This window comes from Myiozetetes cayanensis, unplaced genomic scaffold (genome assembly GCF_022539395.1).
Source record: "Myiozetetes cayanensis isolate MyiCay16 unplaced genomic scaffold, myiCay2020 scf5-8, whole genome shotgun sequence".
NCBI classification, from domain to species: domain Eukaryota; kingdom Metazoa; phylum Chordata; class Aves; order Passeriformes; family Tyrannidae; genus Myiozetetes; species Myiozetetes cayanensis.
Window position 1 is genome coordinate 77,286,851 of NW_026087742.1, and position 27,383 is coordinate 77,314,233.

The 27,383-nt window shown below is 41.1% G+C and overlaps 1 protein-coding gene and 1 long non-coding RNA gene across 8 annotated transcripts in view; one reads left to right on the plus strand and one right to left on the minus strand.

Moving 5' to 3' along the window:
• The window catches only part of DOCK9 (dedicator of cytokinesis 9), a 114,514-nt gene extending 112,812 nt beyond the window's left edge, over positions 1–1,702 (minus strand). For all 5 annotated transcript variants that reach the window (XM_050332691.1, XM_050332689.1, XM_050332699.1 and 2 more), the window contains exon 1: positions 1,391–1,702. In XM_050332691.1, the coding sequence (XP_050188648.1) occupies positions 1,391–1,504 (114 nt within the window). In that variant the 5' untranslated portion in view covers positions 1,505–1,702. The remainder of the gene's footprint in view (positions 1–1,390) is intronic.
• A 334-nt stretch (positions 1,703–2,036) lies between these two features.
• LOC126648962 (uncharacterized) lies at positions 2,037–20,690 on the plus strand. Of its 3 annotated transcripts, none has more exons than XR_007630944.1 (4): positions 2,037–5,606; positions 10,405–10,454; positions 19,343–19,482; positions 20,327–20,690. It is a non-coding gene; the product is annotated as an uncharacterized LOC126648962 (long non-coding RNA). The 3 variants fall into 3 exon arrangements; XR_007630946.1 differs by having other exon boundaries at positions 2,037–3,641; XR_007630945.1 differs by lacking the exon at positions 20,327–20,690 and adding an exon at positions 20,090–20,228.
• The last annotated feature ends 6,693 nt before the right edge of the window (positions 20,691–27,383 follow it).

The window sequence follows — 27,383 nt, forward strand, 5'->3', positions numbered from 1 at the left end:
AGAGCCTTTGTTTTATTAAAGAGAGGTATTAGTCTTTCAATCACAGCTACAGCATTTGTCACTCTCTCAACACATAGCTATAAGAAGACAGTGTCCCGAAGGGCAGTTTAAAAAAGTAGACAAGACCATATTTATAGGATTAGCAAGAGCAAAAAACAAATGACAGATCAGCTTCCAGGATCGGGAACCCCAGCACCAAAACCAATTTACTTATACAGGGTTAAGTGCTTACTGAAGCATTCCCCTAGGAGATAACAAAACCACAAGGCAAACAAATGCATACCATGAATAAGAGCCCCAGGAGAGAAGCTCAGAAAAGTCTTGCTGAGGCTGTTTAAGATGTCACCACCTGCAGACAAACAGGCCAAAAAACCATACCTTTCTCTCCCTCTGTCCCAGATGCCTCAGTTCAGCATCTAACAGAATCACACGAACTGTTAAGTGTTGGAAGGGACCTCTGGAGATCATCCAGTCCAACCTCCCAGCCAAGGCAGGGTCACTTAGAGCAGGTTACACAGCAATGCGTCCAGGTGGGTTTTCAGTGTCTCCAGAGAGGGAGAATCCACGACCCCCTGGGTAGCCTGTTCCAGTGCTCTGCCAACCTCAACGAAAAGAAGTTCTTCCTCCTCTTAAGGTGAACTTCTTCTGTTTTAGTTTATGGCCATTGCTCCTCGTCCTACTGCTGGGCACCACTGAACAGAATCTGGCACCATCCTCTTGACACCTGCCTTTGAGATACTTATAGGCACTGATGACATCCCCTCTCAGTCTTCTTTTCTGTAGACTAAACGCCTTAACACAAATTTACTTTCAGCAGTTCAAATCAGATGAACGCGCTGAACTGTGCGCTGAAAAAGCAACTGCCATGAGCTAGCACGGTACAGCCAGCAGGGATAAACAACACACTGAAACATTCCTGCTACACTTGCCAGCACTCATCTTCCATTCTACACGACACAACAAAAAAACTGCGTCCTAGTTGTAAAGAGAGTAGAGAGCAACGAGATGAAAAATCTCTTTTGCGCCGCTACTTCGGCACACATGAAAGCGCTTCGGTCGCGTCAGGCCGGGCGCCAGCTGCGCCCGCTCGCTCCACAGGTGAAGTTTGCAGGGATGGGGCGGGAGCGCCCAGCCGTGCCCGCCGGGCGCCGCATCCCACGGCGGCGCGCTCCCTTGGCGGCCGGGAGCGTGCCCGCTCCGCCTGCGGCTGCTCCCGCACCTCGCCCCGCCGGAGCGGCCGAGGAGCCGCAAAGCCCGGGAGGGATCAAAGCCCGCACCGCCGCCGCGACATCCCGGGAGGGATCGAAGGGCCCGTCTCCCCCGCCGGGAACACCGCCGCAGTCCCAAGAGGCCCCGGCCGGAGCCTCGCCCGGGCCGCCGCCGCACTCACCAGCAGGACGGAGCCGCGCACCACCTCGGAGACGCTCTGCCGCAGCTCGGCCGCCGTGCCGGGCTTGCTCAGCGCCCGCGTGAACTTCCGAGTCTCCGGGGCCACGAGTGCCATGGCTGCTGCTGCTGCTGCTGCTGCTGCCTCCGCTCCCGCCGGCTCCCTCCTTCCTTCCCTCCCTCGGCGCGGGGCCGCCCGGTGCCCTCCCGGCGCGGCCGCCGGAGGGACGGTCGGACGGACAGCCGGGGGCGGCCGTCGGGGGCCGGGCAGGGAGCGCAGCCCCGCCGGGAGCCGCGGGCAGCCCCTCCCTCCTTCCCTGCCTCCTTCCCTGCCTCCTTCCCTGCCTCCTTCCCTGCCTCCTTCCCTGCCCGGATTGGCGCGGCCAACAGCGGGGCGGGGGGCGGGGCTTCGCCCTGCCCACCTGTTCCCGCAGCGGCGCTCTGATTGGGCGCCCGGTTACCTGCCCGGCTGCGGCTCCGCGCCCTCATTGGCTCAGCGCGGACCCAGGGCCGCGGCGGGGGCGGGGCCGGCAGGAGCCGGAAGTTCCCACCCATTGCCGAGCGGGCCCGCCCCCGGCGGGGAGCGGCGGCCGCGGCAGATTTTGGGTCGCTTGCCTGGGTTTTGAACTGGCGGCTGCTGCTCCTGTTTGTACCTGCACCAGGGAGACCCTGCCCCCTCTGCTCAGCCCTAGAGAGGCCACATCTGGAGTGCTGTGTCCAGCTCTGGGCTCTTCAGTGCAAGAGAGACATGGAGCCCCCGGAGCGAGTCCTGTGGAGGGCAACAAACGTGATTAAGGGACTGGAACATCTCTCTTATTCGGAAAGGGCAAGGGAACTGGGCCTATTCAGCCTCGAGAGGAGACGACTGAGAGGGTAGCTCATCAATGTGTACAAGTATCTGAAGGGAGGGTACCAAGAGGATGGATCCAGGCTCTTCTCAGAAATAGGACAAGAAAGAGGAGGCAGAAACTGTTGGACAGAGAGTTCCTGAACATGAGGAAGAACTTCTTTACTGTGTGGGTGACCATGCACTGGAACAGATTGCCTAGAGAGGTTGTGGAGTCTCCCTCACTGGAGATGTTCAAGAACCATCTGGACACAATCCTGTGCCGTGTGGTCTGGGATGACCTACTTGAAAAGGGATGTTGGACCAGATGACCCACTGTGGTCCCTTCCAACCTTACCCACCCTGTGGTTCTGTGCCTTTAGACATACCCCACACATATGTGGGGCTGTATAAGTGAGAGGGTCCAAAAACTTGGATAATGGGTGCTGAAGCTGCGGCACCCACAGTGTGGAACAAGTGCATGCACTGCTCATGCATCCAACTTTATCTCTGAGGTTTTCCTTTGTACTTTATCCTCATGAATAGTTTCTATTTGTAGGCAAAGTTGCACATGTGTATTCGGTCGAGTAAGGGCCACAAAGGTGATGAGGGGTCTGGAGCATCTCTCTAAGGAGGAGAGACTGTGGGGAGCTGAGCCTGTTTAGTCTGGAGAAGAGAAGACTAAGAGGGAATCTCATCAATGCATATAAATATGTCATATTAATATGTCAAAGGGATGGTGCCAGACTCTTTTCAGTGGTGCTCAGTGACAGGACAAGGAGCAATGGCCATAAACTAAAACAGAAGAAGTTCACCTCAAGATGAGGAAGAACTTCTTTTCACTGAGGTTGGCAGAGCACTGGAACAGGCTACCCAAGGAGAGCATGGATTCTCCCTCTCTGGAGACACTGAAAACCCACCTGGACGCATTGCTGTGTAACCTGCTCTAAGTGACCCTGGGGTTGGTCCAACCCTAGGGGTTGGAGTAGATGATATCCAGACGTCTTTTCCAACCCTGAGCGTTTGATTCTGTGGTTCTGTAAAAGCGATGGTGCCTCTAGCTTGCTTAATTACTGTGAATTCCTGCTGAGAGCCTGGCTAGCAGCAGTGCTGGAAGGTGTGCAGGCATTAGACACGTTTAAATGCTTGGAGCATTTGAGAGCATTAGGGCTTGCACACCTTTATCTTCTTAAGCACCTTTTTATATAAACTCACAACACTTCTCTACACTGAATATACAGCTTACCACTGATGGAGGGAGCAACTGAGTGCTGTGGACAAGGGATAGAGGGCCTTTCAGGTGGAAAAAAATAGCACAGAGTGCTTGCGTCTGAGGATACGTACTCAAGAAATGAATGCTGGATAAAGGCCTACTTTTTTGGATGCTCCACAGACACATCTGTAACTAATAAGATTCCAAATAATTGAGGTAATTCCTTCAGAAAGACAGAGGATGAAAAATGTTCGCACACACAAATTTGTAGCTCACACGGAGTTTTTGTTGGCGAAGGATCTCTTCTGCAGATACTTTGCAGACCTGCATCAAAGGCTCACTTATTCAAATGCACGAGCTATGGGTTTTTAGTAGGATGTCTGTCACAACTGGAGTGTTCGTATTGGTTTATTCCTTCTTTAGGAAAGAAAATGTGCAGAGAGGGTGACTTATCAGGCCCGTTAAAGATCACTAGAATTTCTGATTTCACAAATCCAAGATCCGATGTGTTTATGAGTCAATGTTTAGGCTGATAAATCAGAAAATTGAGTAAGGGTGAGACAGTATCTGAATACAGAGCTGGATGAGCAGCTATGTAGATATCTAGCTGGAATGAGCTATCTTAGGATCTTCTTTTTAATTTTTGTATCTTAGTCTGTGGGATATGTCTAGATCTCAAACCTCCACAAGTAAACATGCCCTAGATTTTATCTAAATAATTGATGATTTTTTTCTAAAATAAAATCATATGTTATTTTCAGAGCTCTCAGGTGCTTTGAATTCTGACAATTCTGACCAAAATAAAAATAGTCTAGTCTACTGATGTTATGGTTACTTGAATGTAAAATGGAATAATTTAACTATATTTGCTATCTATAAATATTTCCCATATATATGCACTTTACTGCAAAGGGGACAGTGTTCCAAGTCTGAAAAAAACTCTAAATGACACCTGTTTAGATAGAGATATGTAGGAAAAATACATCAAATAGGTAAATAGTTTATTTAAGAAAACTGTACAGGATACCCAAAATATGATATTATGACAATCATCAAAGTTTCTTTTCAGCTAAATGCATTCAGTTAAAGAAAGAAAAAAAAAGTGACAATTTTGTGAAAGTGAGAAAAGGAAAAGTGGGTGAGCTGATAAGCAAGAAAGGTAAATTACAGTCGTGAAACAATAAGAATAATTCATAGTAGCTAAATATATGAATGAAAAGTCTTGACTCATTACCTACAGGACAAGGGGAATACATTTTTTAAAATTTCAGGATCAAGAAAGGAAAAAATCTAGACAGTGGCACAGTTTCCCTGCTACTTCGACATACACAACTTCCAATAACAATACTGATGTATAAAAGCATTTATTTTTTTAATAGAAACCTGGATAGTGCAGTAATGCTTTCTAGATATAATTGCAAATGTTTTATTCAATCAGTACTTAGTAAGGATGCTAAATAGCAACTGGTAAAGGTAAAAACATTTAAATTTTCAGGACCAACTAAGTCATGTCACAAAATTCTGTGGGATTCTAAATCATTCATGGTAATAATCAACCTGTGTTTGTTCCAGAAATGAAGAAGAGAAACTGATTTGTTGTCTATTAGAAATGTAAAACAGAGGGGGTTGGAGCTAAAATAGCATGACAGTAATTACCGTGCAGATCTGAAAAGTAATTGTACCTTGAAAATCATCATTGATTGGAGACCTCTTTAGCAAAGTACATCAAGGATTTGGTTTTATCCCAATCCTATTAAAAATATTTATTAACTTAGGTAAAGAAAACATGAAATAATCGCTAATAACATAGATGCAGCCATAAACATTTATAGGGAGGAAAGGCATCTAAGTACAAAGAATATTTTAAAGTCAAATTAGAGAGGTGTTACAGTGTGGTTATGAACAACTCAAAAAGATTCATGCTTATGGTACAAACTTTTCATTTAAAAACAAAGGAATATTAAGTATCAATGATGTTATCATATATGTCATTCCTTGAACTTTTACTGAATAGTGATATTTCATTTTAACACAGGTAATTGACAAACTGGAAAAGCCAGGAAATCTGCCTAGCAGTGAGAGAATGAAGGAGCATCTGTTCAGCTTATACAAAACCTTGATCGTAATGTGCTAGAATTTGCAAGGGAATTTGAAATATTAAAAGTTTCTTTAATCTGTCAGGTAAGATGACAGTGAAAACCAATAAATGGCAGGGGAAATTATACTCATTTAGAATATGCACAGGATCCTTTTCTTTTAGACACAAGAGGAGTTATTTGGTATAATATCCTTTATTTGGTATAATATCCCTAAGGACCCACTACACTCTATTTCCCAATTGCTAAATTAAGATTCAATAGCTTTTCTAAATCCTGGGCTCTAAGTCATCCTTCAGGCTACGTAACTCAAAGCAGAGTTAACATTATAAAATTTCTTGGCGTATGTTGCTATGGAGGTCAAGCTCAGTGATCATCGTAACCTTTCTGGCCTGCAAATCCCTGCATCTGGGAAAAGAACTGATGGGATAATGGCCATCAAAAGTACCCATGTCTTCACTCTGGTGCCTAGTGACAGGACTCACAGAAGCGGCATGAAGCTGAGTTGGGGGAGGTTTAGGTTGGATATCAGGAAAGGTTTTTCATCCAGAAAATGGTTGAGCACTGGAACAGGCTCCTCAGAGAAGTGGTCACAGTACCAAGCGTGACAGAGTTCAAGAAGCATTTGGGCAATGCTCTCTGGCACATTGTGTGAGTCTTGGGGTGTCCTGCATAGGGCCAGGAGTTGGACTCTTCCTGATGAGTCCGTTCCAACTCGTCATATTCTATGATACAGCCAGAGGAAGTGCTAAAAGAGCAGAGGAAGCAAGGGAGTACTCACTAAACATTAGATATGCAGACAGACTGGAGGTTTTGCAAATAATAAACAACTTATAAATAGATCTTAAAATCCAGAGAAGATGCTCTCTTTTTTTGTGGTCTGAAAGGCAGAAGCATAAAAACATAAAAGCATTTTATGAGTAATTTGAGTTATTAGTTCTGTATACTTGTAAAAGTTAAAGTAAAACAATACTGCCAATAGATAGCTTTCTTAGTGTCTTCAAACATACTAACCCATTCAATGATGTGCTGGAGTAGGTTCATTTGAGCTCCTTTTTAAAATTCTCCCAAAGCCTGAAAGAAATAATGGAGTGCTTTTTCTGCATCTGGCTAAGACTGACTTTTTCCCAGATGCAGCTAATTTATCCTTCTACGTATTATACAAGCAGTCCACACAGATATTTCTGAATAGCAGCTTTTAGTTCTTCCTCCCGCTCCCATTGGAAAATGAGTGTGCCAACGTTTATGTACAGAAATGTACAAACATTTACAAATTACTTTGATTATATGACACTGATCCACCCCAGAAAAATCCATAATATGCCTTCTTAACACCATTTTTTGTCAGATGTGTCCCCAGGTCTACAAAGTTCATCTTAAATTCAAACACCTGAAAAAGCTACTTAGTGTAAGGTAGAATAAATATGTATTTCCACTGAGCAGATACACTGTAAATTAGTTTCCTTTGATTGTATTACTCAAAAAAAGAATGTTCATGTATGTGTGTTTCTGATGCTCATAAATGAAAATGCAAAAAAATATTCTGGTTTATTCCTTACCTGGAAACCTGGGTATATCACGTGGTGAAGGGAAGAAGCATTTAGTGGAAATTTCTCAGTAACTTCCATTACCTGCTTTGCAGAATGATGTAATTAGTTTCAGTGTAACTGTGTTTTAGGCTTAGTTATTGTAACCCCGCCAACAGAAACTTGAGGAAGGACCAAGTAAATACTCTATGATCTATCTACCCGTTCACGTGCAGTTTTAAAAGCTCATTTTTCCAGTTATATGTCTCATGTTCAGCAGAGGTGTTACAGAATTAATATAAGCAACTACATCTCTCCCTGCACTGATGCACAGCAAAAATGTAGATTCTTTTTTTCTTAAAAGCAGAGGTGATGTTACCTCCCATGCCCTGTCTAAACTCCAACTAGGATTAACTATAGTTCTATGTAAATAAATTCCCATGCAAGTTGATGAGGATACAGAGTAAGTCACTTCCTGTCTTTTCCACTGACTCATAAGACCATTATGACACTTCCTTCAGTTTATCAGTCAATTAATCATTTAAATTCAGACTCCTGGGATAGTATTCCCTCTTCAACATTAGTTGTAAGAATTTACCCATGAGTATTACTAGCATTTTTGGGGGAGTTAGTCATGTACTATGAACACAATTCAACATCATTTCTTTATATTTTGAATGGAGTATGACAACTGTGTGATTTTAGACCTGTTAGGAGATAAATGCAGGAGTGGCTTCTGAGTGGGTACTCTTATTTTGGTTTAGATTATTTTGGTTGGTCTAATCTCAGTTCAGGTAGTCTGTGTTGGACCAGGATAATAAAGGCTACATTTAACAAAAGTAAAAATAGATGCATGAGGTTTTGTACCAATAAACTCAGATTTTTAAATGATTTAGAGTTTAACTCTCAGGATTTAAAATGTTTATTTTTACCTTCACAGCTTTCTCTGAACTGCTGTTTAGGATTTCTGTGCACTTTTAAGACATGCTTCATGTCATGCCATGACCACCAGCAGCTGCTTAAGTGCAAACCATAGGACACATCTTTCTTTTGTCATCAGCCTAAGGATTGTTGTAGCCTTTAGAAGAGGATTTCTGTGCTCAATAGGGATGGAGCTTTCCAGCTAAGCCAGACCATATGCTGATTCCCAGATTTCTTATCTGTAATCAGTCTTTCTTGATGTTGTTCAAAGATGTTTCCATTAAAACTGCAGAATTATTCTGGTACTTCATCAGTGTTCATGTGCAATACTTATTATTATGAGACTACGTGCGTTACTACTCAAATCAGTAATAGATTTCTTGTAGTGTTAATACTTGTGACTCTTTAAATGGAGAGAAGCATAGAGGAGATGGCTGATAACCCCTTAAAACTTTAAAGTACTGACAAAGTCTCCTGCAGACACTGTAATTCAAAGTAGTCTGTATGACCACAAATCCTCCATCATTGACTTGCCTGCTCATACCCTTAACCAGACATAAATCGCTTTTTTTCTTTCATTCTGAGTAGGTAACTTCTTCATACACAAAGACTTTGTATAAGCATTCTTTGTTTCAAGGTCAGATTAGGTACAGTTCCAAGACACAAGCTGGGAAATAAATAATAGGACATGGGCTGTATTCAGCAAAGCAAAGCAGTGATTGTTTGCTCTATATATGAGTCCTAAAGCTCATAGTTTGTACCTCCATGGCTAAGTAATGGTACAGCAGAAATCCTTGCTGGCACCGGGGAACAGTTTTCACCATATGCTGTTCACAAGAAAAGGAAAACAGATTTTTTTTTTTTTTTTTTTTGATGTAGTGCACGCTTGAGCAGTATCCATTATAGTGGTGTATTTAGAAGCTTGTTTCTCTGGTATAAATATATACCTTAAAATACTAGGCTTTAGTCCTATGCTTTCTTCCTTATCAGCTCCTCTGGCTGTCATTTATAATAATCATGGCAGTTATACTGTCACAAATAAATGTAATATACTGTCATAGAATTGAAATTATTATAGAGTATTTTATTGTATAGATATTTATAATTTTTTACAATATGCAGCTGTTAAAAATAACTGCACAATTCCTAATTTATACTGGCTAAAGATTTGGTTTGGCAGATTTTGAAACTGCTTGCTAGCCTGTGGTTGACTTTCTTAAAGTAAATCAGTGGAAGCAGTTTTTAAACTTTTTTAAGCTACTTTTAAATCGCTGCAGCACAATCTAAAAATGAAACAAAACAGAAAAGCCAAGCAAAACAACAACAAAAGAATGCATATCCAAAACCAAAAAAAAATATTTAAAGGGTTTGAAAGTTTCCTTTTGCATATTTGTAGCCTATGATGGTATACCACAACAATAAGCCTTATTCACATGGGGAACCACAATGACACTACTAGAAATAATCACATGAGGAACAGCTGCAAGAATGAATTTGTGGATGTGGTGTAAATAAGAAAATTGTAAAATGGAATGCTGAAATTGTCATGACTAGTACTAGAATGAAAGGGCAAAAGGCAGACGTCTTTCCAAGAAACAAAGATAAATGCTTCCTAATCAATCCTGGACTATACAACAGACTGTGGAATTTATAACCTGGTGCAATACTACCTAAAAGCAACATCTCCTAATCGAAATAATAATTCAAATGATTATTTGAAACCTTTCAAATGTGACCAATGATCAATGTGACTTGGAATAAAAATCAGATTTCTTAGAAGGGCAGTTGGAATTTATTTACCTGTTTGGCACAGTGGTCTTGGAGGAGGTTCCCTGTGAATGAATCAATACAGACCAGCTCCAGATGCCCACTGCCTCCTATTTTCCTATGAAACATGATGAATGGATGCTCATGAGCATTTGTCAGCCTTCCTTTGCAAGGTCAAAGGAAAAATGTAATTTTAGGTTTGATTTTCTAGGTTTTCCTGAGGTACTGTTAGGTATGTATTTATATTGTTTCAAAATAACCCAGCAAACAAAGAAACAGAAAAGAAATTTACCTTCAGAACTGATCTTACTTGCTACAGAAGTTTTACATCGCTTAGTTGTGACTCCTTTGTCCTCCAAAACCTACCAAACAGGCCTTACATTTAACTTTAATTGTATGTGTGATCAAAATAAGTTGTCAACAAAATGATTGGATTATTGTCAGTTTGGAAGCTACAACTGCCTTGTTTTGTGTAGCAGTATCTGTAGCAACAATAAAGTCTAAGAGCCTTCCAGAAGCTTATTAAGCAATGTGAGTAACACATTTTGTTTTGGTTTTTTTTCTCTCATGGAAAAATGTGCTTCTGCTGGAATGTTTTGGCTGCTTTTTAAAAATACGTATTCCATCCATTCATCCACCAACATGTTATCTTTTTTTTTTTTCTGTTAGACAAGAAAAATTCACAGAAGGAAGCCTTCAAAGTTTGTGGTGTAGAGTGGGTAAGTAATTGCAGGAGATCCCTGGAAGGCTCTGTCTTTTCTTTGTAGAAAAGTCGCACATGTCAGAAGCTGGAGTAGCCAAACCCAGATTTATTTTGGAGCCATATTGTCCTTAGGCTCTCTCCTAAACACTTCACAGCTGTCCTCTAAACTGATAAATCCTTCAGAAGCTAACATGGCTTATACTCCAAATACAAAAGCAGCTGTAAGGAGACACAGGCCCACAGATTTACTGCCACATTCCAGGGGCTACAGCAGTGACAAATTGTCTGTAATTACATTTGTAATGCAAAATGACATATAAACAAATTATTTTTATATTTTACATATATAGTAAGTAAGCAAACATAAAGCCTTGTGTGTGTCACTTCTTCTAACAAAATTTTTTTTTCCATTTCTCAGCACAGTTGCTCAATCCTATAACAGTGACTAAAGTCTCATTAAATACAAATACTCCTGCTTTTAACAACCTTTACATTTACTTTGCAAAGAAATCCCTTATATGTTGGGCAGTGTCTTCAGTCCTTATCATCTTTCAGATCTTTGTTCAAATAACAGACAGATATGATCAAACAAACTGTCCTCTGTCCCTGTGGCTCATTCAGTCAACATTCCAGCCCTGTCCTTTCTCACTTTCTCACTTTCTCAGGGTCATCTCCTTGCATCTTAATTTAAAAAAAAGGGGTCATGTAAGTTTGCAGAGCACAGATCTGTTTGGGATACGATCTGTCTTGCAGTATTGACCCTAGATTACTTATTTGCTGAGACTTATTAAATCATGCCTCATTTTCTTTAGATTTTCTACTATGCTCTAGTTATCTTCACTCATAGTTTTTGTCTAAATTATTATTTTAAGAAAAATCTCTGTGTCTTCCAACTGAATCCATCCATTATCTTCTTTTCTTTTCTTACTTTAGTTTGTGAAATATAGTTCAGTTTTGTTCCTTAGAACAAACTCTGTTTTTATTGTTCTTATCACTGGCTTTCCTGCTTACATTCTTCTTTGGATTACTGACTATGTAATTAGGAAGCCTGGAAAGGAATATAAAATATGTCTTTTACCTGTTTTTTAAGAATTGGACATATTCATAATAAATTAAAAGGAGAAAAGGAGAAAGATTGTTGGAAAATGCTGCTCTAAGTAGATAATCCAGTATAAGGTAAAAGAACCAAACCAAAGAACAAATAATTAGAAGTTAAGATCAGATAGAAAAAAAAATAAAAGAAAAAAAAGTCAGAAATGTACCAAAACAACAGAAAAGGAAAAGAAGCAAAGTATTTAAGCTAGTTTAGGACTAAGCATAAAAGGAATGGTGTAAAGGAAATTCTGACTTCCAGTTAACAATTCTGCTGCTGCAGTTTTGACTTCTTGTAATTGTAACCTAAGAGTTTCCTGGAAGCTGCTAGCACGGAAACACATTCAGCCTACTGAAAGCAATGTTTTGCAAGCCAAACATTTTACTTGCTATTGAAATGAACTTGAGATCTGAATTTAGTCAATTTTTAAAGAGTGTCACAATGGGCATTATAAAGCTGTAGCGAATCAAGGTAAATGATATAGTAGTACTGCCCTGTGTCACCTCTCCTTCAAAAATTAACCATTCCCTTGTTCACAAGTCTATATTGGTTCAGACTGAAAAGAGTGAAGAACTCTCATTTAAAGAGCAGAGCGACCCAGCGTCTTAGAAATCTGAGACTGTGCCTTTTCACACAACAGGATATTTTTTCCAGCAGCCAGAGGAGCTAATGAAATCTCATGGTCAGCTCGCTGAGCATGGGTGTGAGCACCACTCCAGGGCTGCCCTGCAGTGTCATTCCCCCCAGCAATACATTGTCCCCAGCTGCTACCACCACATTGCATTTCCAGACAGATCTCTAGCCCCTGTAGCCTTTCCATGGTCTGAGCTTCTTTTAAGACATATCCTGTATCAGCTCCAGGTGTGGCCATGGCAGTGTAAGCTGTAGTGTGGAAATGTTGATTAGGTCAGCACCCCATGGAAGAGGCTGTGTCAGATATGGTATTTTGGTGAAAATTGCTAAGGAAAAGAGCAGCTGTTGTAGCTGGGTGCTGCAAAATCTGAACTTCAGGTACTGGCTTCTACCACAGCCTAGGTGAGCTGTCTTCACACAAATAGGTAACAAAACCTGTTATACCTGTTATTTTTATTATCCTAAGGCTATTTTTCAGGTGGCAAAGAGTTGGTGGAGTGGCCTTGTCACGCCCTATCAGCGTACCCTGAGACAGCAGCACAGTCAGAGCCCATGGCTATGGCAATGGCTGGGAGGTGTACACTAGTGGGAGTATCAGCTTCTTTGCTTTTATGCTGAGCCCTGCAGAGGCACCTCTGCAGTCTTGAGGAAGCTGCAAATTTCCAGTAACCTTGGGATCCCACCAAAGTCTTTGCACATGACCTCCATGTGGTGAAGGCCTAAATAGCTTAAATGGATCGGTTCTGTTTTCAGAACAAGGTAGACACTGAAGTTGGGGTACATCTCACCACATAAATTGATGCCTAAAACACACTATATAGATAAAAACCATCAACAAGTGTCTCCAGAGAGCAGTTCATTTGATCTACTTCATCCATTTGCCTTGGAGTGAGATGAATTGCTCTCTGGAGGACTCTCTTTCTGACCATCAGTGCTAAAGGAAGCACAGTGCAACTGGTATGGATATAAATATCCATCTTTTAGATACCTAACTCTCCTCCGCACAACTCTCTGGCGTGAGATTCCTTCTGAAGCTGTAGCCTGAGGAGGACAAAAGTGTGAAACTGGAACTTTGATGGGAATACTGTAGGATATGCTTGCACCATACAATCAACATGAATTTTAAAATCACAGGATAGCTTCTGTCATGTGACACAGTCGTGTCAATGAGGTCAGCACAGTGCATGTAACCTGTGCTCCTTACAAGACAAGCACAGCATTGTCATCTGAACTCTTTGCTTCAGTAATTTCCCTTGGCACTTCAAAATATACTTTTCTGTACTTTTCACTTGGAAATGCAAAATGGAATAAACTTGCTTCTGTTTTATACTCAGAAATACACATGAACGAAACACCCTCACCATGTAGTCTTAGGGAGTCAGAACAGGTCTGGTTTTCATTCACTTTTAAAAAGGAGGAGGGGAAAAAAAGAAATGAAAATTACACATTATAGTATTTGCATTAATAGGACCCTGTGGATATTTTGTACTGTTTAGTAACATTAGGCTCTAAAGTATTTTACATGTACTCCAATTATTTGACTGGAAAATGAAACAGGACTTTATATAATACAGTCAATAAGCTTTCAACGGAAGAATTACTTATCTCTATAACTATTTCCGGTTCTAATAAATACATAAAAAGCTTAGGACTTGAACTTACAGTTTTGAAAATAACATGTAAAAATAAATTCCTGTAAGTTATTACATAAATAAATGAAAGACCATGTAATAATCAAAGAAGTCCAGCAAAATCAGTGATCTGATTACTATCAAAGTCTATTCTAAGAGTGTTGCCAGTTTTACTAACCATAAGAATTGTGCTTCTTGAAAAGCTCCTTGAAATGAAAGCATTTGTTGGAAAATACGGTAAGAATCAGAGCGTTCCAGCTTTTTCCACACTGCAGTATTAGAATTGCTAGCAGAATCAGACTCAATATTATATCTGCAAATACGAAATAAATTAGCCATTCAAGTACTCTCTTACCTACAGATGATGTTCTGTAGGCATCAGTCACCTAAAAATATACAAAGATAGGCAAAATTGCTCTAGATATCAAAACGCCTATGGTTTAGTTAAAAGAACTGTTTTCCATAGACAGGATGATTTACATACAGTGGATGCTGACACAAAATTTCAGGAAAAATCTGCTGTGATAAGAACAACTACTACTTGTACTGGAAAACTGTGTAAGCTGGTTTAGAATTCTTAATTCTGTGAAGATAATGTCTTTCAAGCTGACTGAGTCTTTTCTAATACCTTTATATTTAGCTTTAATGATGATTTTCTAACCTTGCCCTTCTCAATGGCATTCTTCCTTTTAAAAGTCTTCATTGCCCTTAATATACCTTTTCACTTCTTATTGATTCAGCCATTCTTAGGGTTGCCATAACTGTGATAGCTCAATTAGTTTAATTCTGCCTACCATTTCCTTTTCTCATTAAAGCTGAACAGGCAGCTTTGAGAAGGAGCTTTTGCAGCACACTCTAGGTAAGATGGTACTCAGAGGTATGAATGAAATAGCTGACAATGGTGATAGTCCTGGTGAAAGCTCTGCATTGATGCTTGAAAGGCTGCAGTGGTTTCCTATTTGTCATTATTTGTATACTGGCGTGTTGCAATTGGATTTCTAAAGTGCTATGTGGTCTGGATCCTGTTACTTACAATGCCACTTCCGTCCCAGTGGCAACTGAGACAATCACATCTGCTTTGGTTTGCAGCTCTGATATTACTAGATGACTAAAATAGTAAAAAGAGTAAAGAAAAAAAAAGGCAAGAAACGCCACCTCCAGTCTGCTGTCAGGTCTTTGACTCTGTCAGCAGTTGATGCAACAGAGTCCAAGGGCATGTCACAGAAATTAAAATAACTGTGTTTTAAAATGTTTACTGTCATACTTGCAATAGCATAAGTTTAGACAGGGCTTCATGGGACAAATAGTTTTGTTTCAGGCAACACTAGGACAGAACACAGGGCTGATCACATCCACATCCAGATGTGGTCAGAAAAAAAATCCAAAAGTGTTATTTTGCTTTACTTGCAATAACTGTGGGTCTTTGAAAAGCTCTCTACAAAGATTTCATTCTTGGGGCGCAGGCCATGTTAGCTGGTGCAAACAGAAGTGATGCCTCTTCTAGTAATGTACTTTAGCTCAAAAAGAGAAGTCTAGAGCTAATGAAAAGTGACATGATGTGGGACAAGTGGCATCTGTTGTGTTTTCACAGCCCCTCATGATACTACTCTTCCCCAGAAAAAAGCCTTGCAAGGCTTTCACTGGAAAGTGAAAGTTCCAGAACTGGATGAAAAATTCTTATTTTTCACAATCACGAACATCGTGTGAGCTGAGCTTTGCACTCAAGGGCGTCACAAAGATTTTGGAGGCTTGAGGCAGTGTAATGAAGGCCTTTACTCTGTCTTATAGCATGTGTGGATTTTCTACACAGCATACATGAAGATCGGGTCTGGTCAACTGAGTGCCATGGGGTGGAGAGCCATTCTGTGTGGCCACAGGGCATCAAACTGCAGTGCCTGCATAGGTCAGATATGCAATGCACACATGGTTGGCTGAATACAGTTTGGAGGTATGACTTGTATAATTTATCCACTTAAGTGCAGAAGCTGCTTACTGACAGTCCCCAAGAGTGGCCAGCTGCTATGAAATACAGGAAATGCCACCTCTTGCATAGAGCAGTGCCAGAGGTCCTGTGAAGTCTAAAGCAATCCTAGCTCTGGATGACTGTTATCACTGAGGGCTTGGGCCCACCACTGTTTCTGTAGTCTCACAAACCTTGACAAAAGCACTTTTCTTATGGCAGGTTTTTATGCCTTCTTGCTAAAGGGGAATCACCCATAACAAATGAGGGCAAATTTCCTTTGGAAAAGGAAAAAAAAAAATCCTGTACTTTAACCAGTTTGGGGTTCAGACCCTGGATGCCAGCCTCTCACCCACTCCTTGCTTTGCAGATGCTTGCAAAGCCACCTGCAGTGCCTAGTTTAAATACTTACCTCCAGGAATCTCTGGTCAGAGTCTTACTAATGTGACTGAAAATTTGCCTACAACTAGCTCAGCAAGCAACTCACCTTGAGAGAGAATGAACAGGAAAAATCGATGGACATACCATTACTCTCCTGCTTGAAACCTTTCAGTGTTGCAGTCCTTGTTGCATGAAGAGGGACGTCAGATTCCTTACAACTATTCCATAGCCCTGCCTCAGCCTCTGCCAGATCACTCTCCCTAAGGTAGTGCACCCCCCTCACTGATGGCCAGCTAGCCAGGGTAAGAACAAGTTTTTTTTTTTTCTCTTGCCAGCCTTTTACTAATGGAGATGTTTCTGAGTACCAGTGGTCACTGTCTTGCACACCTGAGTGCAAATATCCCATTTGTTCTCCAAACAATGCTTCCTTCTTTCCTCCCTTGCTTTGGCTTGCTCATTCGTTCCCCTGGCACGCTGTATAGCACAAAGCATTCCTCTGAACTGGCAGGGCTGCTGTCATCCCTCAGAGCTTGCTGTGAGCAACCTGCTACTGCTGGCAAGCTCTTGCAGAGTGATGTAATCCTGGGCAGATCTTACGCCACCATCCTGATGCCAGATATTGTGTTGGCTCATGTTATTTGTTACAACTTGTATGGCTTCTTAATTCTTTTTTTTTTTTTTTCTTCCAGAGTATTTGAAATTTGATTCATGCTTGTCTTTCTGCTTTTGGGCTTTTCTGTTGGAGAGCTCTGAAATCTGTCTGGGATCCTGATTCAAATAACCTTGCCTCATCTGAGTCAACTATTCAAAACTGTCAGGCGGAGATCAGTCAAATTTCTCCTGCCTTTTACCTCTTTACCTGCCTTCTGATGAAAACAGCTTTCTTAAATGTTTCAATTCATTGTTATATTTTCATGTTCTGTAATACCCTTTCATGATTCATCCTCCTGGTTTCATGGAACAGTATCAAAGGTACAAAGTGCTTTAGCTACTTGCCAGAAACAGACCTAGGACCTGGCTGGTTTCCATTTGGTGCAACTGCAGTATTATTGTAGTCATTATCTTAGAAGTACCTACGTGAGAAAAATTTTGCAACAAAAAAGGCAAAATACCTTTCATTAGCCTGACTTTTTACTGGCACCTCTCTGATTTGTCCTCCCAGGTGAAGGTCAAAGATGTCTCCACTTATTCTCTACATTTCCTGACATGTTCAGCACTCATGGACAAACATGCAGCTCCTCTGTCCCACTCTGACATTTTCTTAGTTTCTTTTCTTCACGATTGAAGTGTTTGTTTGCTCAGCAATGACTCAGAACAGAAAAGTATTAAAAAGGTCAACCTATTTGTTTCTCAGCCTTGTAAAGGTGCAGTTACCCACCCCAACAGGAAATTCAAGACTTTTTTGTGAATGGATATTACAGATGTATAGAGGCAAGAGAAGCCACAGTGTCGTGGTCTGGCATGTATGCAAGGTGACTTGGCCTGAATTAATTAAATCAACTGAGTGGAGGTAAAAATCTCTTCTGAGTTAAATACACTGAAAAGAGAAAGGATTTACATACTGTACTAGGAGGAACCTAGGTTTGCTCCTCTTCCTGTGCCCTAAAGCCCGTGCACTGGCTCCTGGAAGGAGGTAATGTACGAATCCTCTCACCAGACCCATACTAAATCCCAACAAATTAGAAGGGTGATTTGTTCAGACTCAAGGCAGGTAAATAACTTCAAATGTTATTCAGTGAGACAGTATAAACAAGTCACTATTACAGTTTGTAACATGGGAAAACACAGATATTCCAACTGCATTTGTAAGACACCTCACACACATTAAGGTCCGAATATTGAGGAAAGCTGTGGAAGTGACTGGAATTTCCCCCTATCTGTCTAAATGAATGATCTGGATTGGGATCAACAAAGCTCACTGAAGCAGATGTGTGCATTTCAGGATTTTACATCTACCCATTGACTGCAAGGTTACAGTGTTGACTCAACCTTCAGTTTACTTCCTCTCAGATTTCCCCATCTTCAGATTTTGTTTCCTCTGTCTATTGTAGGAGTGAGATGTTACAAAAGAGGAGTCAAGATCCTTTTATAAACATTGCTTTTGAGTAAAATTTTGGATTAATTCATTATTAATTGACAATAACTGAGACTTGGGACTTTTTTTTTTTTTTTGAGGATTGACGCCAATTTCTTGTTCATGGTTGAAAGACACATAAAATCTTGATTCTGTTCTATCAGCAGCTCTTTGGCAACATTCTCTACAGGATCATTTAACTAACCATGAATATTCCTTTCTTGCTATCTGCATCCCAATCAGTTAGAGTAACAAAATCAGATTTGTTTATCTTTCAAGGAGTAAGCACTTAAAAGTGATGAGTCTCCTTTTCCTCAGTTCTGAACAAGGTATGGAAAACGCTGCAAGAAAATTTGGAGCAGCTCCTTTAATATGGAGCAGCCTGGGGAAAAGGACTTGGAGGTGTTGGTGGATGAAAGGCTGCACATGAGCTGTCAATGTGCAGTTGCAGCCCAGAAAGCCAATTGTATCCTGGGCTGCATCAAAAGAAACATGTCAAGCAGGTCAAGGGAAGCAATTCTGTCCCTCTATTCCACTCTCATGAGACCCCACCTAGAGTGCTACATTCGGCTCTGGGATCCCCGGTGTAAGTGTGGGGAGTCTGCTGGAGTGAGTCCAGAGGAGAGCCACAAAGAGGGCTGGAGCACCTCTCCTATGAAGGCAAGCTGAGAGAGTTGGGGTTGTTCAGCCTGCCAGAGAGAAGGCTCTGAGGGACCTTCTAGCAGCCTTCCAGTATCTACAACAAAGTTGGAGAGGAAGTTTTTACAAGGGTATATAGTGATAAGGCAAGGAGGGTTAGCTTTAAACTGAAGGATAGTAGGTTTAGATGAGATATTAGGAAGAAATTCTTTCCTGGGAGGGCAGTGAGGCACTGGAACAGGTTGCCCAGAGACGTTGTGGATGCCCCATCCCTGAGAGTGCTCAAGGCCAGGTTGGATGGGGCTCTGAGCAGCCTGGTCTTGTGGAAGGTGTCCCTGGCCTTGTCAGAGGGGTTGGAACTTGATGATTTTAAGGACCTTTCCAACCCAAACCATGCTATGATTCTAATATTCACAAGTACTAAAATCCCACTTGGAGTGTTTCAACTGCTTTGTCTATTCCATTAATATATCCTTACGTGACTCTCATTCAGCGACTACTGTTTGGGCAAGGAGAGGCAGAGCAACTTGCCTACAGCAACACAAGTCACGGGTGGAACGAGGATTATGACACAGGATTTCCTGCCTCCCAAATCTCTACTGGTTCTTCCAGATCAGGCCGCCTCCCAAGCAGGTAATTACATGCCTATCAGTCATGCCTCTTATAATTTTCTTATCTTTATTTATGAGCTGTGATTCTCCTACTTAACTCAGTTGTATTAATTAGTTGTGCTTTACAAAACAACTCAGAGAAGTACTTATGTGTTTGTGAAGTCAGCTCCAAGAAAGGTAACTAAACTTTTAACGAGGGTAGACCAAAAAAAAAAAAAAAAAAAAGAAATACAAAGCCCAATTACCATATATTTAAAGGGGCTTACTTCTCTGCCAATTAAATGTGACAAAGCCATTTAATCACTCACAACAAGGAAGGCAAATTAGTTGCAAGGAAAATTATAGCTGCACATATTGTTTGTGTTCAGGCAAGAGAACTGCATACTTAAACAAAATGAACTTTAACATAGTTAAAAGAAATTCACACATTTTGTGAGACCTTTTTTATATGAAGTGATAAGAGGAAGCTGTATCTGTGCTCACTTGTGGAGGAGGATGAAGGTAGATCCTCAACTGTGACAAAGTGATCTTTTCCAAGTGATTGAATGGATGGAGTTAGATTGACTTAAGCTATCTAAGGATCTGCATCAAATATATGAGACTTCCAACTCTGAACTTCGTTTTGACAGGTGGGGAGAGAAGGACTGTGTTGAAAGCAATCTTTCTTACACATTGGGGAAACTGTTGGCCAATTTTGTTAGATTTGTTGGATTGTTTCATTTTCCATGTCATTGAAAAATTCCGCTCTCCATTCCAGTCATGGAGGCTGACAGGTTTGTTTTAAAAGTACCTCATCCCTTTGACGTTTTGTCCAAACTGAATTGCTTCATTGTTTCTGAAGAATTCTTATCTCTCTGTTTCAAAAGGGACAAATAGCAAGAGGGATGTCAGCTGTACACATCAAGACAATGGCTAGATGATACCATCCAGAATATCTACACAAGTAAAGGTAAAGTCTGAGCACAGAGTTTCTGCATACTTTCAGCTATTTTGAATGTACAGGCATAATTAATTTCTTAAAATTAATCACTTTCTGACCTGATACCTCTGACCCTTTCTGATCTCCCCAAAGAAGAGCTGAGTTAACTGCGTTTTAACATCACCAGTGGTCTTGCCCAAGAAGTTTCAGAAAACACAACAGGACCATTACTGTATCCTTTGCATAGCTGATCAGGATGAGAGAACATTACTACTCTTACAAAATAAGAGTAGTAATGCTTTATGATTATCTTTTTGCATAGGTGAAGTAGGACAAAGGTGACCCTACAAAATACTGCAAACTGCATTTCCCAAAACACATGAGTAAGCCTCAACAGATAATAAAGTGCCTGTTACTATTTTTGGTGTTTTCTTGCTTTGCAGCACATTTTTCAGAGCTTTCTTTGCAATGTCATGACCTCAAAGCTTTCCCTTTGGAAAAATCAAAGCAAGGATTCTCAGGAAATATATGGATTTCAGTCTCTGGGGTTAAAAGAAGATCACAAAAAATAGTAGATTCCATAATAAAATTACAGAATGTTGTAATACATCTGGGCTACTATTCCATTTTGCAGTCTTCAGTACTAAGGTAGAATGGCAAAGGAAGGTACTGAAACACATGTTGCTACCAGTGTCTGTACTCCGGACAAATAATTTATGGTCCAGGGCTGTTGCTGTCAGTTGTAATGAGCAATATATATATATGTGTGTATATATATATATATATGTCTAAAAAATTTGAATCTAAAGTCACATTAACCTGAAAGGAGAATCAGACCTTTACCTTTGCATAATAGTTGAGTACTTATCTGCACAAGCAACAGCCAAAACTGAAATGGAAATAAGTAGAGCCACCATGTAATCTAGCCACAGAATCACAGAATATGGCAAGCTGGAAGGGACCCACAAGGATCATCGAGTCCAACTCCTAGCCCTGCACAGCCCCCACACATCCCCAGGAGTCACACCATGTGCCTGAGAGTATCATGGGTTTGCAGTAAAGGAAAAATTCCCATATAGCCATCGAAGCTGTTGACCCAGGATGCAGAAACAACCATTTCTGAGTGCTACATTCACAGGTCAGGGGGTTTTCCAGGCTGCATGTGTAAGACATGAAATAGCTGAGCAGTACAGCACCATGGAATCTCTCTCTTGTGTAAGGTAACACTTCTCATGGAGTAGTATTGATGAAGGTAATGGTGGACTAGGTAAGTGAGTACTTAAGCCCCTTCAATCACCTGGACAAAGTTCCAGCTAGAGATGACACATTTGATTCCCACTTGTAAACCTACACTGGAGAGCAGCCTTTTTACCATCATTGCCTTGTTCCCAGCATATTCATGTAGTCAGAGGGGAGATGCCTGCATGTCCCTTGATTTCTTTTTATCACGTGTGTCTGCAAGAAGACACTGGCCAGCATACTTGTCTTCATACACCTCAACTTTCCTTCATTCCATAATTCCTGTAAATACCAATGGCCTATCTAGGACCTCATGTCCCAGCTAGCATAATGCCCAGAATCTTTCCTTCTCAGACTTCCTTCTTCATACAAGGCATTTTTTCCTGGTGTTTGAGCCCAGACTTAAAAACTCTCCTGTATTTGTTTCATGCATTCTTTCTCTTCTAAGGAAGAGCCCTTTAAAACAGTGAGCACTCTGGATCCTTTTTTTTCCATCTGGGTGAATACCAATTCCTTGGTTAATGTAACACCTCAAAATCCTTTCTAAAATGGACATCCTGATCTTGATTCAGTCACTTTTGAGTTTACTGTTTGTGAATCCCTGTATAAATCCTTCTCTGCTTAAGATTGATCTAGTAGATAATAAATCATGTGTTTGAGACTGCTCATCCAGTGCTCCAGAATACGTTCTAATTAGGATTGATAACAAGTGTCTGAGACAAATAAATTCTGCTGTTTGGTAAGGATAGGTTATGAAAAATTCCACCAAATGTGTTTACAAGAAGGAGAAGCCTGAAACAACGAATGCCGGAAAGATGCTGTGTAGCAAGTGATAACATTGGGTCTTTTGCTGTTGTTTTCTGTGCAAAAGTTATTCTGTGTTAGGTTATGCTAAACCTCAAGGCAGCTTTTCTTGTAAAATAAGAAAGTCCATGCAGAGGGTAGGTATTAAATAGTAATTAAACTCTAATTATGTCTCATAGCTATTGCACAAGAGTTTCCACACAGAAGCAAGCCTTAAAAAAGGTCACTTGATATAGGAAGAGGGTGAATGAGGCATTTGGCCCCTGGTACTTCTGTGATACAGCACACAGTCATAAAATGGTTCAGGTTGAAGAAGAGCTCTAAGATTCTTGAGTCCATCAGCCTAGCACTGCCAAGTCCACCACAAAACTATGTCCCTTAGTGCCCTGTCTACATATCCTTCAAATATCTCCAAGGATGGTGACTCAACCAGTTCCCTGGGCAGCCTGTTCCAATGTTTGACAACCCTTTCCATGGAGAAATTTTTCCTAGTAGTAATCTACATGTTTTTTTTCTACCAGCTGTGCTGTGTGGCTGGTAGCCATCACCAGAGAGACTTTAACAACCTACTGTATGGGAGAGAGGGAGAACAGCAATATTAATTAGGTAATGACGCATGATGGCACTCAAGATCATCTGTTTCATGAACTTCCCCAGCACCAAGGTCAGGCTGACAGGCCTGTAGTTCCACAGATCCTCCCTCTGGTCTGCTTGTAGACGGGCGTTACATTTAGTAATCAGGGAGTCCATCTGCTGACTTCCAGTCAACTGGGACATTACCACTGACCCAGGGCGGCTGGTAAATGGTGAAAAATGGCTTGGTCACAACTTCCGCAAGGTCCCTTAGTGCTCTTGGGTGGATCCCATCCAGGCCCATAGACTTGTGCGTGTCTAAGTGGTATAGGCTTATGAGGCCACACTTCCATTTTCATTCTTTTGAGCCTACAGTATTTAATTAGGCTTCTCTCTTGGCAGAAAACAGCATGGGTGATTGAAAGGACAGGTATCTATGCAAAGAAACTGTGACACAGCCACATTAGCAGCCAGCTCCCTCATGCTTGGCAGTGGGAATATGCGGATACAATTAGTCAAAATATGAGCACTGTCACAGCAAGAAAGAGATGAAATAATCCCTTTTGGGTCAGAAGGCAGTTTGATTATGAAAGCAGTATATCTGTCCACAAAGATTCCTAGGCTTGGAGTGATTTATCAGACAGACTACCCCATTTTGTTATCATGCTGTGAATAAAAAACAAGACACTCATTTGTAAACTGTGATTTAAGGGGGTAGGGTTATTGGTCAATAAAGCTTTGCAGGAGACAGCAACATCTGTTGTTTAATCATCTCAAATAGGCCAAAATCTCGAGTTACTTTTTTTTTTCCTTGGCTAAATTATTATTTGTAAATATATTCAGATCTCCTTCATTTCTCGGATTTGTGGGAAAGCCAGACAGGGTGCTGACAGAGGGATCATAATTGCTGCAGTCTGGCCAAGGCAATATTAGCACCCGGATTTTGACAGTGGTTACTGGTTTTTTCTCATGAATTCATCTTTCCTGCTAGACTGACAACCTGAAAAAAGAGAAGACACTCCACCTTTACCTCTGCCCACTGTGAAAGTCTACCTGATTTTTTTCCACGCTCTAATTAAATCCTTGAAGTTCTTCATTCAGCAGTGACTAATCTACTAACCCTTTGGATCTCAGTTCTGTTCTTAAAGGTCTAAAACACTCTTATCTTGAATTCAGGCCAATGCCTTATTAATTATGGCTATATCTGAGAAAATCATCTTGGTTGTTACTATATCAGCAAGACAAAATGAAGAAATCCAATACGTGATGACAGACACACACCTTTTATAATTTTCCATGTCGATAAAGTGTTTCTCAGGCCTCACCCTACATTCTTACCATAGCTGGTTACACAATGCCATTTGAATGAAGTGATCCACTTACTGATTTTCTTCCTTGAACTTTTTTCAGAGAGGGGAGAAGCCAGGTTGCATACTCCCTGGATCTAGAAAGTATTAGCCTTTTACTTGCAAAGAACTTTGAAACTTCCTTCGGAGTGCTTGTAATAATCACCAAAACACTGGTGAGTCATCAAGTTTCAGTTCAAAGTCTATATAATTGAGTTTTAAATTACATTAGGATTTTTCTTTAACAGCACAATTAGATCTCTTCCCATTATTTGCTTGTATCAAGGAAGGGTTCATTCTCATAGGCTGCTGATAGGGCTTTTTAGCATGTCATTACTTTTGATTACTATGAAATAGTCACTTGATGACCAGCCCAGGTTTTCATTAAGCACTTTCCATGACAGAAACACCAATATCAGACAAAATGACTTTTTAAACAGTAGGGGTTTTTGCTGGAACAGTATGTCGACCTTGTTAGCTGGCCTCCCAGCGCCCCCTTATCTTAGCTCACAGATTATGGATTGTGTGTATTGTGGTTCTGTGTGTGCAAATATGCAAAACATTTATTGATGAGTACTCCCCAAGAAAAGTTACTTACCTGCATGTTATTTGAAGGGCTTTGCTGTGTGTTGCCTACAGCCACACTCAGAGTGCTACAACATTTGCATTTTACAGAGGAAAGACACTTTTTGCACTTCTGTATCCTGTGTGGAACATGAAGGTGTTCAGGATACAGGACATCCTAGATAGAGCAGCTCAGAAAACCCTTTTGTTGCATGAACTTACAGAAAAAATACTCTGTGTATATGACAAACAAGGAAACCAGAATTCCTTAAGATAATTCAGCAAATTTTTTTAAAATTATTTTTTTTAGTCATCATACCACCCTGTGCAGATCACCTGGGCTCCATTTTATTGGTGTTACCTTTCCTGTCAATTCCCTTTGCCACTTCTCCTCCTCAGGGCTTTTTATGGATTCCTCCTCCGCCTGTGTCGGGGGTTAAGACCTGCCAAATTGCATAACCCCAAACGTGCCTCTGTTTTATAATCCTGTCTCTTGCTCCACCCTGTGCTAATTCCGCACATTCCACCCAGCCTTCCCCTTGGACCACTCCCTTCCTCTCTTTTCTTTTTGTTCTTGCCTTACTATCTCCGTTCATGCCATCGCCATCCATGTAGAGCAAAGGTGGCCTCCCACTCGCTGTCAGCTATGTATCCTCCCGCTCCCCTCTCAAAACAAAGCAGGAACGCGGCAGAGCCCATCTGTTCCCTGAATCATCCCGGCTGTGACGGCCACTTTCCATCTGCCCCAGCTCGCCGCTGTACTGCCTGTGGTTTGGAAGTTTAAAGTGCACCCATCTGAGCCAAACCCTGCTGAAAACACAACAGGCTTCTCGCTGATGAATTCAGGGCACTTTGAATCAGGCCATAAATCACTTGGGTCCGACATGCTCTTCTTTTTTGGAATGTTTATTCTTTCCCGTTTTACAGTGTGATGTACTGACACATGTCAAGTGTTGCATCAAATGCAGATACTTAAGCCCCAAACTGGTGCTTTTCCTGGACATGGTGTCTATCTTTAGATGAAAAGAGTTTACCTACGAGCAAGCAAAATTTCTGGGATTTGTAGGATGCAGCCTAGGATACAAACTCCTAATTTTTGCCCCCAAATGTACATGTCACTAGCAAGATCATTACTGCTGAATTCAGCTTTCAAGCTGCTTCTCCTCTATGTACAAACATATCAAATATTACTCATATTGATTGGATAATATGCTCAAATAATCTTTTATTGAGACCTCAACCATGCTGTTGTGGAAGGACTAGCTACACTGAAATCTGGAATCAAAGCCATAGGAAAATGGCTAAGAAAACTTTCTTCTCAACATTCACATACAAAATTCACATACAAAATTAATCAACAGCAGTGTCCTGTCTGGTATTTGTGAAGTAAACCAGTATTTGTACTAACCCTTTCTTGTCATCTGTGTAACATGACTTGTGTTGAAAATACATACTTATTAGTATATATACCCAGAGATCAAATACTTAAGGAAAAAATGCTACAGTGAATGCATGTTTTGTATGTACAAAAGAGTACGTACTTATTGACCTTGCTGATTTGTTTTTCTCCTGCTTAAAAAGCTTGCTAACTCAGTTTACAGTAGGGACAAAGCAATAAACTTGAGTTCTAGTATGAGCTGATTTAGTATTCCATCACTGTTTCTTAAGGACCAGAAATGGCCTTGACACAACCTTTGGCACAACTGTCAGATCAGTATATGAGCACTTGGAATGTCCCTGGGCTCCAGCTGCCCAGCACGGGCAGTTGCCTGTGTCCCCAGAGTCTGTGTGGCAAGAGCTCCAGCATGTGTGTGTAATAACAGAAAAGATTAATGGTGTGCTTTACACACCCCTTGAAATAAGGCCTTCCAGTTCCTCCTTTTGCAATGAATTCCTGATTGCTGTCTCATTTCCCCTGGGTTTTTGCTTCAGAGGAGCCACCAAGCCACCCAGGTGCACAGAGGCTTGAAGCCCAGGCTGGTCTGTCTAGACTGAAGGCCATGTGGAGAGGTCCCTTGGGTGCATCATCATCCAGGTATTTTGGGGTTTACTTTGAAAATTATGGTGGCACAAAAGGTCAGTGCTCGTTTATCTGGTTTAACAACCCAGTCAAGTCTGTCTTGGCAAACTCCTCTCACTGTTGTGCCAGCTGACCAGAAAAGTGGCACTGTCCCACCTCGTGGGTGAGGTGAGGAAGAGCCTAAAGTGGCAGCTGACTGCATCATCATGCCAGGAAAGATTTCTTTGCCACAGGTGGTGATTTCTGCTACAACTGGCCCCACAAACACAGACTTTTGTAGTACACCAATTTATAAAGTGCTCTAGGTATTTTAAAAACATATTGAAGTATATTAAATTGTGATCAGTAAGAAAAACAAGAAATACTTCCTATGTGCAGAGAAGAAAAATAAAGGAAAAGTAAGGATGCCAAATTTTGTGTTTAATTAGTTTCATATTTCAGTCTTAGACTAGATCCAG